The 17,100-nt window shown below is 39.1% G+C and overlaps 1 protein-coding gene across 2 annotated transcripts in view; it reads right to left on the reverse strand.

Moving 5' to 3' along the window:
* The window catches only part of BRCA2 (BRCA2, DNA repair associated), an 85,088-nt gene extending 71,461 nt beyond the window's left edge, over positions 1 to 13,627 (reverse strand). Inside the window, exons 1-10 of one of the 2 annotated variants that reach the window (XM_023751171.1) lie at positions 13,346 to 13,627; positions 13,030 to 13,134; positions 10,078 to 10,323; positions 6,294 to 6,402; positions 5,618 to 5,667; positions 5,486 to 5,526; positions 5,172 to 5,283; positions 4,380 to 4,429; positions 3,762 to 3,873; positions 1,888 to 2,991 (exon numbers count right to left, since the gene is read on the reverse strand). In XM_023751171.1, the coding sequence (XP_023606939.1) occupies positions 1,888 to 2,991; positions 3,762 to 3,873; positions 4,380 to 4,429; positions 5,172 to 5,283; positions 5,486 to 5,526; positions 5,618 to 5,667; positions 6,294 to 6,402; positions 10,078 to 10,323; positions 13,030 to 13,096 (1,891 nt within the window). In that variant the 5' untranslated portion in view covers positions 13,097 to 13,134; positions 13,346 to 13,627. Of the gene's footprint in view, positions 1 to 1,887; positions 2,992 to 3,761; positions 3,874 to 4,379; positions 4,430 to 5,171; positions 5,284 to 5,485; positions 5,527 to 5,617; positions 5,668 to 6,293; positions 6,403 to 10,077; positions 10,324 to 13,029 lie in introns of both variants that reach the window. The other variant, XM_006085488.3, reaches the window with a different exon arrangement.
* Positions 13,628 to 17,100: the final 3,473 nt, after the last annotated feature.

Consider the following 17,100-nt stretch of genomic DNA (forward strand, 5'->3'; position numbering starts at 1 on the left):
CCGGGTTGGAGGGGAGCTATGGGGGGAAAAAAGAGGAACAACTGTAATAATCTGAACAATAAAGATTTTTTTAAAAAATCACTACTTTATTCAACTTAGCATTTTTCCTATTTTTCAGTTGCTTTAGTGAAAATACATAATAAATAGCACATTTTGTATAGAATTTCCCAATTTGCATATAATAAACACTGGAAATTAAAGCAGGAATTATGCAGTCAACCTCTTGATGCTTATAAATTACACTAGAGGCCTGGTGCACGAAATACGTGCACGGGGAGGGGGGCTGTCCCTCAACCCAGCATACACCCTCTTCAATCTGGGACCCCTCAGGAGATGTCCGACTGCCTGCAGTTGGACATCCCTTTCACAATCCGGGACCATTGGCTTTAACCACTCGCCTGCCTGCCTGCCTGACTGCCCCTAACCGCTTCTGCCTGCCAGCCTATTCGCCCGCTAACTGTTCCCCTGCCTGTCTGATTGCCCCCAACTGCCCTCCCCTGCCAGCCTGATTGCCCACAACTGTCCTCCCTGCCGGCCTGATGGCCCACAATTGCCCTCCCCTGCTGGGGCCTGATCGCCCACAACTGCCCTCCCCTGCCAGGGACTGATTACCCCCAACTGCCCTCCCCTGCAGGCCCGATCGCCCACAACTGCCCTCCCCTGCCGTGACCCGCCTCCTCCACCGGGACCCGCCACCTCCTTGTGAGGTGGCGAAGACACTGGGACCAGCCTCCTTCACACAGCGCAGAGCCGTGGGACCCCCAGGCCTCACTGCACAGAGTGGCCGCTGGGCCACACCTCCACTGTGCGCATGGCCATCTTGCGGCGGCCATCTTGTGGCGACGTCGCTGAGCGTGGGCATCACGCGAGGGTGTGACGCCACCTAGGCTTTTATTATATAGGATGTTCTGTCTCAAGAGTGATGATTATAGACATACCATGAAAACAGATCCAAGTTTGATGAAATGGTTTTGAACATTGGTATCAAAGGCCTAAACAATGTTTAAGATAGAAAATTTATAACAATGATAAAAATTTCAATGAAAAAAATAATATATATTGACATTGTCTGATATTGAATACAGTTGACACGTGAACAACACAGGTTTGAACTGAGCAGGTCCACCTATATGTGGATTTTTTTTCAATAAACATACCATTGGTCTTCCGTATCTCTGGGTTTTGCATCCACAGATAATAACAAACAATGGATGGAAAACTGTATTTTCCATCTGTGGTTGGGAATCCACAGATGCAGAGGGCTGAGTGGATGCATTGTTCTATACCATTTCATATAAGGAACTGACTTGAGAATCTGAAGATTTTGGTATCCTGGAACCAGCCCCTGTGCCTCCACAGCACCCCTTTCCTTGTCCCCCCATCCCCATCACCCCTCCCACTCTCCTTGCAGATATCAAGGATGACTGAGTTTTGGGGAAGTAAAAAGTTATACTCGAATTTCCAACTGCATGGGGATTGGCACCTCTAACTTCTGTGCTGTTCAGGGTCAACTGCACAAGATATAGAGATTTTAAAAAACTACAGAAGGAAAACAGGCAGTATGCTTTTTAAAAAGATGAAAGAGCCCTGGCTCAGTTGGTTGGAGCATTGTCCCTACACTGAAAGGTTGCGAGTTTGATTCCTGGTCAGGGCACATAACCAGGTTGTGGGTTTGATCTCCAGTCAGGTGCATACAGGAGACAACCAATTGATGCTTCTCTTTCACATCAATGTTTCTCTTTCCTCTCTCTCTAAAATCAATAATACCATATCCTCAGATTAGGATTTTAAAAAAAGATTAAAGAAAGATTCACATATTCAAATAAGAGAACTTATCACCATCCATATAACTGTATGTATTATTCACACAAACACACAAAAGGGTACCTGAATCAGCATTTAAAACTGTAGATGGTGCTTCAAAAGTGTTTTCTTCAAATTGGGCAGAATAGTTAGTTAGTCCTGATTCTTGATCTTTCTGCATTTTTAGTCCTTGATAAGATGTTTCATCATTTATAGTATAAATAAACTTTTTAGTTTTCTTTCTCAAAGTGGATATTAAACCTGTATTCTTCAAAGCTACAGAAGTATGTTTGATAGTGACTGGATGGCTTCCATTATTAATTGAACTTGTACATAAAGAACTCTCTTTCTGGGAAAAAATAGTACTTATTTCCAATCTACCTTCAGAGGCTTCAGGATCTTCTTTAAAGTTTAGATCAGTCATGTTATTTGAGAAAACTGCACTCGGTGTCTCTTCAGGTGATTCTCTTATCCTGACTCGAGACTTTTTGATACCCTGAAGAGGAGAAGCTATTAGGGAAGTTTCAGATACTGTGTGTTTTACCACAAGAGTGGAATCTTCATGCAATTCAGGACACTGCCCTTTATCTTTCTTATTCACCATTGTTTCCTCCTTTAATATCTTCTCTGTCTTTGGTACACTTGAAATACGTGGCAAAGAATTTTCTAAAGTAATAAAGTTGGTACATTCTTTCTCTGTACCTATGAGATCTTTTTCAGAATTATTTTGGTCACAAGAAGAATTTTGCAATATTTTCCCAATTTGGGTTCCATTTATACCTGAGAGAGTTAGCTGAGACCATTCAAAGACTGGAGACTGTACAGCCTCCTCAGAGATTCTGCCACTTCCATTCCCCAAGTGCTTCTGAATCCTTAATTTTGAATCTAATGGATCACTGTCATTTGGTTCCATTTTGGATATAAATGACTGTTTATTATCTTTTATTTGTTTTTTAGTTGTTTCTTCACATTCATCGTTTTTTGTTTCACTGAAAATATTTTTCCTAGTCTTGCCATTTTTTATTTTTTGTAGATTTCTTTTTTTATATTTAGAAACGCATAATGAAAAACTATCTTCTTCAGAAATATCTCCAACCTTTTCATGTACTTCATCTTCTGGGACATTTGGCACTGACTTTCCAAAATGGTCTTTGCAGCCACTTACTTTACCCAATGGATTCCCCAATCCTGTTAAAATTTAAAACAGAAGCAAATTAATAGCATTTTATAATACAAATATAATTTATTTGATTGTCACAACCTTTTTCATAGAAGTAGTATGTACTGTGTAACACATAATTTAACCGTTAAGTGGTTTTCCTGAGTACTTGCTATTTTGGGGGGAGCACCCACCCTTCTCCTGTTCTTCTAATAAAGACTAATTCCAATGTCTCAGACTTTAATTCATATTCTGATCACCAATAACCTTTCTTTACCAGCTTTACATAACTAAAATTCACCCAATCTTACTATATATACACACAATTTAATATTCTAAGATTTATCAAACCAGATGGTCCAAATTAATTTTGTGGCCCTACAACAACCGATAGCAGAATCTGATTTTACACACTCACACAGATATCCATTTATACACATTTATACAGACATACACACAAACTAAGAAAAATGCAATATTGCAATGACATGATTAGGTAATTTTGGTATATCTGCAACCACAGTTACTCTCTAACTAGAAAATAAGGCTTTCACATTTTGTTACTTATAAGTATTAATCTTCATCTTTCTGAGTTTTGAGTAATGGGTTCTGTTTTGTTTTTGTGTCAAAACAGTATCTTGAATAGTCGTCTTAACATGATGCTTTAACAATTTCATGTAAATCAAGTTAGTTTCTCCCTCAATACCTTCAGTCATCAAGAAAGAAGAATATGTTTTTTCTTTAAGAGAAACAATACTTCAATTATGTCAATTAAAAACAAATAAACATAAAAACTTACCATAACTTTTAGCTTCTCTCTGACTTTTTATTTCATTGTTTGGCCCGGAAGGGATAAACCTATCATTTTCCTTCAAACCTTCATCGTGGTCAGAAAAATAGCTTTTCAAAATCTACAAAAGTTTTATATATATATGTTTAATATTTTTATTGATTTCAGAGAGGAAGGGAAAGGGAAAGAGAAATAGAAACATCAATGATGAGAATCATTAACTGGCTGACTCCTACATCTCCCCTTCCCGCCACCCCCACACTGGGGATTGAGTCCACCACCCAGGCATGTGCCCTGACCGGGAATTGAACTGTGACCCTATGGTTCATAGGTCAATGCTCAACCACTGAGTCACACCACACCAGCCGGGCAAAAGTTACATTTTAAAATCACTAATACATAAACTCTTACTATCCATAAATATCCAATTTCTTCTTAAACAGAGAGACAGCAGAGTTTCTTATAGGAAGTCAAAGAAAATCACATATAGAAACAGGTTTAGAGACTTTCTTAAAGGTTTAGATAAATCATAAATTAAGGAATAAAAAAATGCAATATAAATAATTTTTCAAGGCATCCTAAAATAAACAATTGCAACAGCATAATCAATTTGTCATATTTACGTACATCAGTAGTATCATTAGGAAATACAGCTGAAGATTCTTCTTCATCTCTGACTGTAAAAGAAAAAATTCAATTGATCTATATCATATTGTACATCATATAATAAAGTTCATACAAAAACTTACATATTTTTTGGACAGACATCAAAAGACACATACATTATTGAATTAAATGACACATATGAAACAGAATTGATCCAAGTATAGTATTTAGAAAGGTCAAGCAACAGAGTGATTAAGCTATATTACTCACTTTCTTAGTACCATTCACAAGGTGGTAGGGAATTATGGTTTGGTGATACTGACTTTAAGGTAATACTGTCTGCAAAGACTTGAAGAATCAGATGAAACTGTGGGGTCATGACTTGAAAGCTAGTGAGTGTAGACTTTAGCATTTATTTAGACAATAATACAGCTTAAAGGCATGTTAAATGTTAAACACTTTTTAATTTTCAACATGATTTTACCTGTATTATTGCATCTGAGCAACAACAAAGCAAAGTTAAATTTCCAGCTAAAGATGAATTAAAATGGAATGCATTTTTGCTAGAATAAAAAAAAATTCCTGGTTTGCATATAAATTAACCTGAATCCTATAGAATACCATCTAATGTACTTCTGATTTATAACAGTCTGCACTAAACAGAATAAAACTATTTTGAACTAATACATTTATTAAAGGCAGGATTATCTAATTACTATTTAATTATTTTTTCATATTTTCTTTTTAACAGCATTAGAGATGATGATATATCAACATCATCTACCTTCTTATAAAAACATTTGACAGAATTACCTATGAGCACAGTAGCACTAAGGGTTGGTGGTGTGGCTAAAGAACTTGACCAAGACATATCAGGGTCCACCTCAGCTCCTAGACTTTCGGAAATATGTTTCCGTGTCTGACCCTGGAAATAAAGAAAATAGTTTATTTCATAGAAAGACACTGATGAATATTTTTTAAGAATATTTTTCATTCATTTATTTTTTTCCCATTTATCATTTATTGAATGCCTCTGTGAGATCGTAGGTGCATATCTGTAAATCTCAGGGCAAAGGTATAGCACTGTTGTCACTACATAACAAAAATAAACTGGGCAGAATATTTACCTTCATAAGCTTTGGTGTATGAAATAAACTTCCACATAGCACTGGGGGTAAAACAAGGAAAAAATTACTAAGTTTTATTTTTATTAAAATTTAGAATATTTAAAAAATAAAAAGCCTTGGTTTTAATCATACCTGACTTTTCTCTTTGTGGTGTCACATGTGTACACCGTAGAATACCAGGACTAAAACAAAACAAAGCAAATCCCTCAGATTATTTAAGAGATAACAGAAATGGCAAAAAAAAAAATACTAATCTTATTGAAAAAATAAGGACTCCCAGTCATATCAATTATTAAAATTATACCACTTTGTAATATTTTATATTACTTTTTTAAAAATGTAACATTTCATGAAGAATTAAATAAACACTAACTTGTTTCAAATGCCATTCAAATATATAAAGTACTCATAAATTTCAGCTGCCAGGAATTATATATTTTGAGTTAAAAATTATGTAAAATGAATCGATAATAGCATCATATTCTCTCCAGTGATTCAAAGTATGCAAATAATTTAAACTGATATTTCAAAGGCATTGTTTTTATCATCAGTATTTTTACTTAAAAACTTCATAGTATAGAAAAATCAGTGAATTCAACATGATACGAAAAACAAAGTAAATGTTCCTAATGTTGAAATTATTATAGTAAAGAACTCAACCTAAAAGGAGGTTATTTAAAAATAGAAGATCCTCTATCAAGTTCTCAGCCAAAATATGTATGAAAATTAGATGCATTTCTATAAAAACAAATATCATATGTAGGTAAATGCTTCATTTAAGTATTTTAATATAATAGCTTCATCATACCTTTCACTAAGGCAAGAATTTAGAGGTGGGATGATAACATCATTTGCTTGATCCATTTTAGCCTTCATTGTGCAACAACTTTTATATTTACTATTGGTAACATGCTTTCCTGAAAGAGTACAATAATTCAGTGAGGATATATATGCTCTATATTGTGAATTTTCATTCTCTGGAAGTATTTAAAAACAGTCTCGTCTATGCCGGAAAGGAGAACGTATGGGGAATTCAGTCTGAATTGGCATCTCAGTTTGCCGATTCCTCCCCCAAACGGATGTCTGCCCCCATTTCAACAACCTTATTAAAAGTATATAATACACATAAGGCATTTTGAATAATGCAATCAAGATACAGCTTTAACCTCAAGGAGTTCAGAATATAGTGGGAAATTTTTTGAAATGTGCACCAATAGAAGACCAAGTGGAATGTGCTATCTCCTATTACAGTGATGGCGAACCTATGACACGCGTGTCAGAAGTGACAAGCGAACTCATTTTTTTGGTTGATTTTTCTTTGTTAAATGGCATTTAAATATATAAAATAAATATCAAAAATATAAATCTTTTACTATGGTTGCAAATATCAAAAAATTTCTATATGTGGCACCAGAGTTAAGTTAGGGTTTTTCAAAATGCTGACATGCCGAGCTCAAAAGGTTCGCCATCACTGTCCTATTATTAAGTTACAGACAGTACTAAGTTATCATGGAAGATAAGGGTAAAGGAAAAGACTTTTACTGAAAATCACCAAGGTACTAAATCTGACCATATGACTTTTCTGAAGAAAACCTTTCAAGACCTTGTTCTCAATATCAAGTTCAAACTTCATAACAAAGGCCTTCACGATCTAATGTTTTAATTTCTATGATGACATTTTTCATACTCTTTTCAGCTGCACACAACCACCTGCATATCCTGCAATGGTCTCTCAGCCTAGGCCTTTGCACAAACTGTTTCTTTCTCTCATTTCTCTTGACCTGGAACATCCTCTTTCAGGCTCCCATTTTGAAACTACATTCTCCAGAAAACTTTAGTTATCCCTAAGGTGAGACTAAGTGAGTGCCCTCCTATGCGTTCCCTGCAGAGTTTATCATACACTGTTCCTGTTTCCCCTGTTAGACTATGAGTTCCCTGAGGTAGAGATCTTATCTTACTTATAACAGCATCCTTAGCAACCACAATAATTGCCTGATATGTTGTAGTCACTACACCAATACTAGCTGAGTGAATTAGCAAGGATTAGAAAAGTGGGTTATAGATAGCAACACATAATGCTTTCATTCCTGTTGAACACATCTACATTCTCAGACAATACTGCTCAGATGGGGTTTTCAAAGCTGTATATCACTCTATCAAATGCAATCTACAGTCTTTTAACGTTCCTACTTTTTATATCACAAATTGGGCACTTGAAGCACTTATTACTCCTCTTAAAAGTTGCTTTTAAAAATAGTTGCTTTAACTGATCCTACAATCTCTAACTTAGAGAAGCTGTGGGGAAAATAAGCCATATCAGTGTTAATAAACTAAGCAAAGACCAAACTGAAAACTATTTGTAGTAGTACACACAAAACATTGCACTATATTCTCATTTTTCAAGTAAGAGGGAGTAGATATAATCACTAATAAGCCAAATGTATAAGTTAAAAACCCCACTTCAACAAAATATCCCACCTCCTTCTCCTATGAAACTTTTAAAGATGTTAAAAAGTAGCTAAACCTGTATTTTGAAATTTCACCTTTTCCCTATTCACTTTAAAAAGGTCCTAATCAGAAAAAAAAAAAATGGACTTAAAAAAAATAACCAAAGGAGATACTACTACATACCTATTAGAATGAAAATAGAAAACAGAGAACACCAAATGCTGGTGAGGATGTGGAGCAAGAGAACTCTCATTCATTGCTGGTAGAAATGCAAAATGGTACAGCCACTTTGGAAGTTTTCAGTTTCTTACAAAACTAAATATAATTCTTTTTAAAAAAATATATATTTTATTGATTTTTTTACAGAGAGGAAGGGAGAGGGATAGAGAGTCAGAAACATCGATGAGAGAGAAACATCGATCAGCTGCTTCCTGCAAACCCCCTACTGGGGATGTGCCTGCAACCAAGGTACATGCCCTTGACCGGAATCGAACCTGGGACCTTTCAGTCCGCAGGCCGACGCTCTATCCATTGAGCCAAACCTATTAGGGCTATAATTCTTTTTAAAATATATATATTTTTATTGATTTCGGAGAGGAAGGAAGAGGGGGAGATAGAAACAATGAGAATCATTGATCGGCTGCCTCCTACACACCCCCTACTGGGGATTGAGCCCGCAACCCAGGCATGTTTCCTTGACTGGAACTGAACCTGGTACCCTTCAATCCACAGGCCAACGCTCTATCCACTGAGCCAACTAGCTAGGGCCAAAACTAAATACAATTCTAACAAAGGATCCAGCCAAATGCGCTCTTTGGTAAATACTCAAATGAGTTTAAAACTTAAGTCCACACAAGAAATACTGCACATGAATGTTTATAGCCGCTTTATTCATAATTGCCAAAACTTGGAAGTGACTAAGATATCCTTCAATTGGTGAATGAATAAGCCAACTGGTACATCCATACAACAGAGCATCATTCAGTGATAAATAAATGAGTTGTCAGGCCATAGACATAGAGAAATCTTATATTGCTAAGTGAAAGAAGCCAATCTGAAAAGGCTACATATTGTATGATTCCGACTACATATATGACATTCTGGAAAAGGCAAAACCACAGACAGTAAAAAGATCAGTGGTTACCAAGGGTTCAGGGGGCTTGTGGGAGGGCGGTGGTGGTGAATTAGAGCGTAGGGGATTTTTAGGGCAGTGAAACTATTCTGTATGATACTGTAATGGTGTATACATGACATTATAAACTTGTCAAAATCCAAAGACATGTACAAAGAAACCCTAATATAAACAAAGAACTTTAGTTAATAAAGTATCAATACTGGCTCAGCAATAAAAATGCAACTATAAAGCATAAAAGCAAAAAAAAAAAAAATGAACCAGGCAAAAACAAGTACATACCAAAATACAAATTTCCCAAAAAACTTGAGACTCTCATAAATAAGCTGAGTAATGGTAAGATAAACTCATATTTTATGCAAAATGAAGGACTGCTGAGAAGCACAGTTCCTCATAGAACTTCAGGGATAACTTTTTAAAAAAATAATACACGTTCAAACAAAGTAGGTTAAAAACAGCTTAAGTCTTACATTTCAATAATGAATTTAAAGTAAACTGAAAAGCAAAATGTCTTGAGACTAGTCAACTGAATTATGTATTCACTATAACTTTAAAAATGTTACTTAAATAACAAATATTTAAATGACCAATATTTGATTGGAAATATCTGGCACATAGTCCAGGGAAACTACTATCAAATCAAGGGATTTATAGCATATTGATAAAAATCATCTCTGTCCTGACAGCCTGCAGGAATATAGTTTAATTAATATTAAGTCCCAGTGTTGTTGTTGTTTTAGTATAGGTAAGATACAACTTAGTAAATCTCAATAGGCAGGATATATTCATCAAAGGAAGGAGGAAAAGGGATTTATTGAGTAAAAAAGAATTATTTAATCCAAACTTATCATCAGATATTTTTTTCATCATCTCCATTTTTTAAGTGGGGAAAATGCGGCCAGAGAGGTAGATTTGACCAATATGACACAGTTAATGACAGCAGAGATTTTTAATACAGGTTTGTCTGATTTCCTACTTCATATTTTTCTCTAGTCTACAACTTACTACTTACCTAAATCTAATCTGTCCATATCTAATTCTTTTAAGGGAGATTGATACAGTGGCAGAGTTAGACCGTGCTCTTTGAATATTACTGGAGTAGAAGCCAACTGATGATAAGGTTTCCTTTGTGGTGTTTTAAATGGGTTTGGTTCATAACTGCTGGATTTATATTCAGATTCTTCTGCAGTTTCAGAATTATATGGGGGAGCTTCTGAAGAAAGTTCTTCAAACCAATTAATGCTTATTGGTCCTAAATCTGTAAGAAAAATAAAAATCTCATTTTGGTTTTAATCAGAGACACAGAAAAATTCATGAGCCAGTCAAGATCATAACAAAGAAAAGGATGCTTGAGATTTGGATTGTAGATGGCTTGAGATCTGGGCTGTGGATGACTTTTGTTAAAGTATATTAATTAAACAGGATCATTTGTTCTTTTATGAATCTGTAGCAAGGTATAACAAGTTTACAAAAGCTACAAGGAGATAGCTCTTAACTCTATTAGCTCTTCTAAAGTTTTCTTTATTTTATATTCACGATTCAGAAACAAAAACCATAGTAAGAATGCATTCCACAGACACAATTCAAATTGTTTATAGAGACTACATAAGTAGATGTGATAAATCTGTAGGTATAAGGAACATGTAGAGTCTACATTGTAGACTCACAAATAAAAGGGAATCAAAAGATTATCTGTTAAAGAGAAATGGCAAAACTTCTACTCTGATCTACGCACTCTTAAAGTAGCTGTTCTAAATGTGTTCTGTGGACCACATGGGGGAAAGTTCCCCAAGACATTTTGAAGAGGTTCATTAGGTCAAAACTATTTTCATAATAATACCAAGGCATCCTTTGACTTTTTCACAATGCTGACTTTGCACCACTGGTGAGTGAAACTGATGACACCTTTGCATGAACCAAGGCAGTGGCAACAAACTGTACTAGTCACTGTATTCTTCATCACCATGCACTTGTTAAAAAATACACCCAAAACCAAAAAGCCAGTTTAATTTAAAATGTCCTTAATGAAGTAGTAACAATTAGTTTTATTAAAGCCCAATATTAATATTATAAAACACGTCTTTTTAATATTCCCTGTGACAAAATGAAAAGTATGCATAAAGCATTTCTGCATATTTAACTACAATAGTTCTCTATAAAAGCACTCATGTGATGAGTGTGAGGTAAATTAGCACTTTTTCCACAGAAAGCCATTTTTACTAGGAAGAATGACTGACAAACTAACTCATTCTGAGTTGGATGATTTGGGAGACATTTTTTCAAAAATGAATGAAGTGAGCCTGTCACTGAGGGAAAACAACAGCAATGAAACAATGTGAGCTTTCAAATGAGAATTAGAATTTTGTTAAACTTTACCAGGCTGTCAGCTTGACATCCTTCCAATCTTAAAAGACTTTTCTGATGACATCAGTGAACTAACAAGTATGATTATTTTTAATACTAGAGGCCCGGTGCATGAAATTTGTGCACTTGGGGGGTGGGGGGGAGGCCGGGCCCTCAGCTCGGCCTATGCCCACTCACAGTCTGGGAGCCTCGCAATTGATCGCCCCAAAGAGGTAGGCCCTGCCCACCCGGCCGGCCGGGGCTCCGCGATGGATCACTCCCGCAGAGGGAGGCCCGGCCCACCCGCCACAGCCCACAGGTCGGTGGCCTGGGCCTACCTCTTTGGGGCGATCATGGAGCCCCCGGACTGATCAATCGCCCTGCCAACCAGTGGCCTGGGCCTCCCTCTGCAGGGTGATCATGGGGCAACGGCCAGGCCCCGGACCAATGGCATCACACCCGCCTTGGCTGGCCTGGCACCAGTGGTTGTCATAGCGTGGTCATCTGGAAGGTCATCTGGACAGTTGTTCTGCTCTTGGGTTGTTCGCTTGATTTGCATATTACACTTTTATTAATATAGATTGTTTAATGCAATGTGTTAATATACGGAATATTTGTAATTCAAAACACAGGCACTTTCAAAATAATCAATGCATGATGTTGCAATATGGATAAAAGATTCAAAGTTCAAGAACGAATAATAGAATTTAATATAACAAGAATATGAACAGGGGAGGTGCAGGGTGGAGGGGGGTCAATGAGGAAAAAAGGGGGATATCGTAATACTTTCAACAATAAAGATACATTTTTAAAAATAAGAACATTTCATTACATGGTTTCAGATTCTACATTGCAACTTTTAAGAAATTACCACTTAAGTTTTGGTGTAGTATGGAAGAAAAATACAAACAATTAAATGAAGACTATTAAAATACTCCTTTTTTCTCCAACTACATTACTGTGCGAGGCTGGGTTTTCTTCACAGACCTCTACCAAAGCAACTATTGCAACACACTGGATACAGAAACAGGTATGAGGTTCCAGCCATCTTCTAAGACAGATATTAAAGAGAATGGAAAAAATGTAAAACAAAGCCACTCTCTTTAAAAAAAAAAAAATAAGTATTTTTCATGAAAATGTTATTCATGTTAATATGCATTGGTTTTATTTTTATTTTAAGTGAATTATTAAATATTTTAAAGTTCTTATTTTTAACTTCTAATATGACAACTTACATAAAGAAGAACTCTTTGAGACCCTCAATCATTTTTAAGAGTTAGGAGTACTGAGAATAAAAACTATGACTTCTGCTACAAAGTAAAATTGCCAATGATTCTTAATTGCTGGAGGTTCTGTGATTTAAAATTAATTCTACTGCCAACCAAGGGGCCAGTCTCCTCTTTAATCACCAGGATTAAATAGTAAGAAATTACAGTTTCTTATCATTTGGTAACTGTAAATGTTCATTCTCTTAACTGGACTTACGGTTCCATAAAGAAGTTTATAGTGTAAACAAAAACGTGAAGTATTGGATTCTTCCCAGCAAGCATGCGTATTTACATATTTTTTCTGAAAACATTGCTCACTGCAATTGATCAATTTATATAAAATCTGTCAGTACCTGCTTGGCTGCATCGCGTCTCAAAAATTTCAAAAAAGGTTGGCCTCTCTTTGCACCCAATAGGCATTTTCTCTACGATATTATTCCGACACCTGGAAAACGAGTCTGTAAAAGAGAACAGAACACACTTCAGGGGTGCGGTCCTTCCGGGACTCACACTGACCGATCTCGGTCCCATCTTCTGGGACGACAAGGGACTCGCTGCGATGGTGGGAGCACTGCGTGTGTGTGCTGCCCAACACAGTGCCCCCGGCCACGTCAAGCACTGGACATGCGGCAAGTGCAACTCAAAAACAGCGTTTTTGACATGATTTACGTTAACCAGTCACGTGTTGCGAGGGCTCCCATCAGAGGTAAACGCCAATGGAAATCAGGACGTCTCCACCCCACAAGCACCAGCGGGGGCGGTGGAGCGGACACAGAGTCGGAAGCGGCCAGGAAAGGAACCGGAGCGCCAGGAGGTTTCAGACGGGGCACCCGCTGCGGCCCAGAGCCCGCCTCGAGCGGGCGGCGCGGCCGAGTCCCAGGAGCGGGGCCGAGCGAGAGGCCTGTCCATCGTCCCCACCCGCGCGGGGCTGGCAGCGACCGCCGGTGGCCGCTCGCGTCTCCCCGCAGCACTGACCGCCTCCACAGACGCCGCTCCGCGGATTCCGCAGGCTCTCCCGGCGGCGACCTCCTCCCGAGCACCCGCAGCCGGGCCCCGCTGGGCTTTCAACTGCTCGCGCCAAAGCCGCGCGGCCACACGCCTCCCGATGACGTCACGACGCCGCCGCAGCGCGCGCCGCCCGGAAGCCCGGCAGGCCCCGCCCCCGACTCGGATAGCGAGCCGCAGGGCCTGGTGGGACTGCACGGGAGTCGGCCTAGGGCCGTGTAGGCGGGGCTTCTCCGGAGCCTTCCCAGGGCCGCCCTGAGAACGCTCCGCCACTCGATCCCGTAGCTGAGCTTGTCTCGCGCTGGGGGCTCTCGGGCCTCTGTCTCTGACTGACAGGCCTCTGCTCCGGCCGCAGCCGCCAACCTTGGAAACCCGGTGTGGTCCTTGGAGGATGACCGTTTCGGTCCCCTGCTCCCTGTGGAGTGGGCGGGCTGACAGGTGAAGCCAGGGGACTTCAGCTCTACTCCTGTGATGCTCTTAGATAGCAGGTTCAAGAACTCTGAGCCTGTCTCCCTGCCTGAGAAATGGGGAATCCGCCGTAACTCTTCCTGTGGTGTCAGCTGCTCCCCTCTGCAGGCTGCCCCAGAGCCCTTTACAGTCTTAGGGTACTGACCACCCCGTGTGAGCCTGTTGTCCCCTTCAAACTTCCCCGGAAGGCAGGACCCTGTCCTCATGCACAGGGTCTGACATGCCCACAAGGCTTACTTCGGGTTTGTTTATGGCCTGGAAAGCCTTCTACTGGGTTCTGGAGGTGGGAGCTGCCCATGGGCCCTGCTGCTTCTGGAAGGCTCTTGAGCAGTAAGCAGTAGAAGCAGCCTTGGAGTAGAAGAAGGGTGGGCTCCAACTGCCCATCAGCAGATGAGTGGGTAAAAAAACTGTGGTACATTTACACCATGGAATACTATGCAGCCGTAAAAAAGAAGGATCTCTTACTCTTTGAGACAGCATGGAGGGACCTGGAGAGTATGCTGCTAAGCAAAGTAAACCAGACAGAGAAAGACAAGTATCACATGATCTCACTCATATGTGGAATCCAAGTAACAAAAGAAACTGATGAACACAGTGTTTCCAGAGACATGGAAGCATGGAACAGAGTGTGGAATCCCAGAGGCAAGGTGGGGGAGGGTGGGTGGTTGACAAGAGATTAACCAAAGACCTTGTATGCATATATATGCATAACCCATGGGCACAGACAATAGTGTGGTGAAGGCCTGGGGTGGGGGGCCAGGTGTGGGCTAGAAGGAATCAAGGAGGGGAGGGGGAAGGGACATCTGTAATACTTTCAACAATAAAGATTTAAAAAAGGAAAAAAGGTGGGCTCTACTTGCTTCTGTAGGTATCATTTCAGTTTGATCATAACCCTCAGCTGACTAATACAGAGAAATACCAAAGCTTATGATCACCTAGGTCTGAACAGCAAAGAACACAGGTCTGGGATCCTTATCTAACAATAGTTGCGCTTATTGAACATGTGAGTCTGCTTTGTGCTTCACAAGCAAGAGCACATTTTAATCTTACAATAATCCTATAAATTGGTTAGTACAGATACTTGTTAGGTCTGATCCCCCCTCCCCTGGGAACTGACCTTTAGGCCACTTCACAATGGGCACTCTGCTTGCTTAGGTCACATTCCACTTGCTAAGACCATTATCTCTCCCCTCCAGAGTTTCCCGGAATCCAGGCCTGCACAGAGAATTCTCCGCCCAGAAAAAGCCCGCCTAGAGTCCTTTAAAAACTTCTGACTCCCCATCTTTGGGTGCTGGCGCCATTTGGGGGCTCAGCCCCTCTGGGTTTCTCGATGACCTAATAAATTCATAATTCTTCACCCCTTTTGGCCTTGTGTGTTCCTCCTTCGACGACCCTAACAGTACTGTCATAAGGGGAAACAATCAGTTAAGTAACTTGCCTGGTAACAAGGCCCAGGTTTTAATTCAAGTGGGTTTGATGTTAGATACTATCCTGCTATTAAATCTGCATTTACCCTCTAAATCAGAACAATTTGCTTACCCTCACATGTTTGTGGTGGACGGTGGGGGCATGTCATACAACCCTCTGAAATATATTTTCTCTCACTATATACATCCCTCCCCTTCCATAACTTTATGGTCCCTGTGCCCTGCCATAAAAATATATTTTCTTCCTTACACTCTTCTAGTATAAGGTTGTTCAAATAATTTACTCCTTGTATTTGTTTTATTATATGCTTTAAAACAGGATCTCTAAAATGGTACATTACTATTGGAATAAATAAATGAGTGGCTAACTATAGCATGAGTGTGAATAAGTCAGCAATGAAAAACAGCTTTGAAATAAAGATTCGGGAGCAGTGAATTGAAAAGATAGAGAAGAGCAATTTGAATCAGGTGGTAATTAGGCCTCTGTAGGTAGGTAGCTCTCCTCCCACCACTCCCTTCAACTAGGGCAGTGGTCAGCAAACTCATTAGTCAACAGAGCCAAATATCAACAGTACAATGATTGAAATTTCTTTTGAGAACCAAATTATTTATTTATTTTTTATTTTTTTATTTTTTAAAAAAATATATTTTATTGATTTTTTACAGAGAGGAAGGGAGAGAGATAGAGAGTTAGAAACATCGATGAGAGAGAAACATCGATCAGCCGCCTCCTGCACATCTCCTACTGGGGATGTGCCCACAACCCAGGTACATGCCCTTGACCGGAATCGAACCTAGGACCCTTCAGTTCGCAGGCCGACGCTCTATCCACTGAGCCAAACCGGTTTCGGCGAGAACCAAATTTTTTAAACTTAAGCTATATAGGTAGGTACATTGTTATTAACTTAATTAGGGTAGTCCTAAGGCTTAGGAAGAGCCACACTCAAGGGGCCAAAGAGCCGCATGTGGCTCATGAGCCGCAGTTTGCTGACCACAGAATTAGGGTAATACACACAGCTCCCACCAGAATCTGAAATAAGTGGAAAAGATAGGGATGAACCTGAATCAACTTGAACACAAGAAAAAAGGGGCAGATGAAGGTGGAAGACAGAACAAGGACAGATGCAAACTAAATCAGGATATTGCGCTAAGCCTGGACAGCAGATAGAGCACTTTGTCCAAGTCCCCAGGGCCTGTACCAGGGAACACACTGCCTTTGGGCCAGCCTGGACTCTCTGACCACCAACAGCCTGACTAGAAGCAAAACACTGGTGCCCCCACTTTCCTGGCCAGAACTAGTGATTTAAATTTAAGGACACTTTTTATTACTTATCTTATAAAATGGTTATTTTCAGTAACAATTTAGCCTAGGAAAGATACTGTTATAGCACAAACGTATCATTTTAGTAAGAGTTTTGTAAATATTATGATCTAAGTTAACATTTATGTACCAAACATCTTCAAATATAGTACTAGAAAGAGTTCACTACTTTTAGTATTATTTTAATTCCTAACTGACCATAA

This window comes from Myotis lucifugus, unplaced genomic scaffold (genome assembly GCF_000147115.1).
Source record: "Myotis lucifugus unplaced genomic scaffold, Myoluc2.0 scaffold_19, whole genome shotgun sequence".
In the NCBI taxonomy this organism is placed as follows: Eukaryota; Metazoa; Chordata; class Mammalia; order Chiroptera; family Vespertilionidae; genus Myotis; species Myotis lucifugus.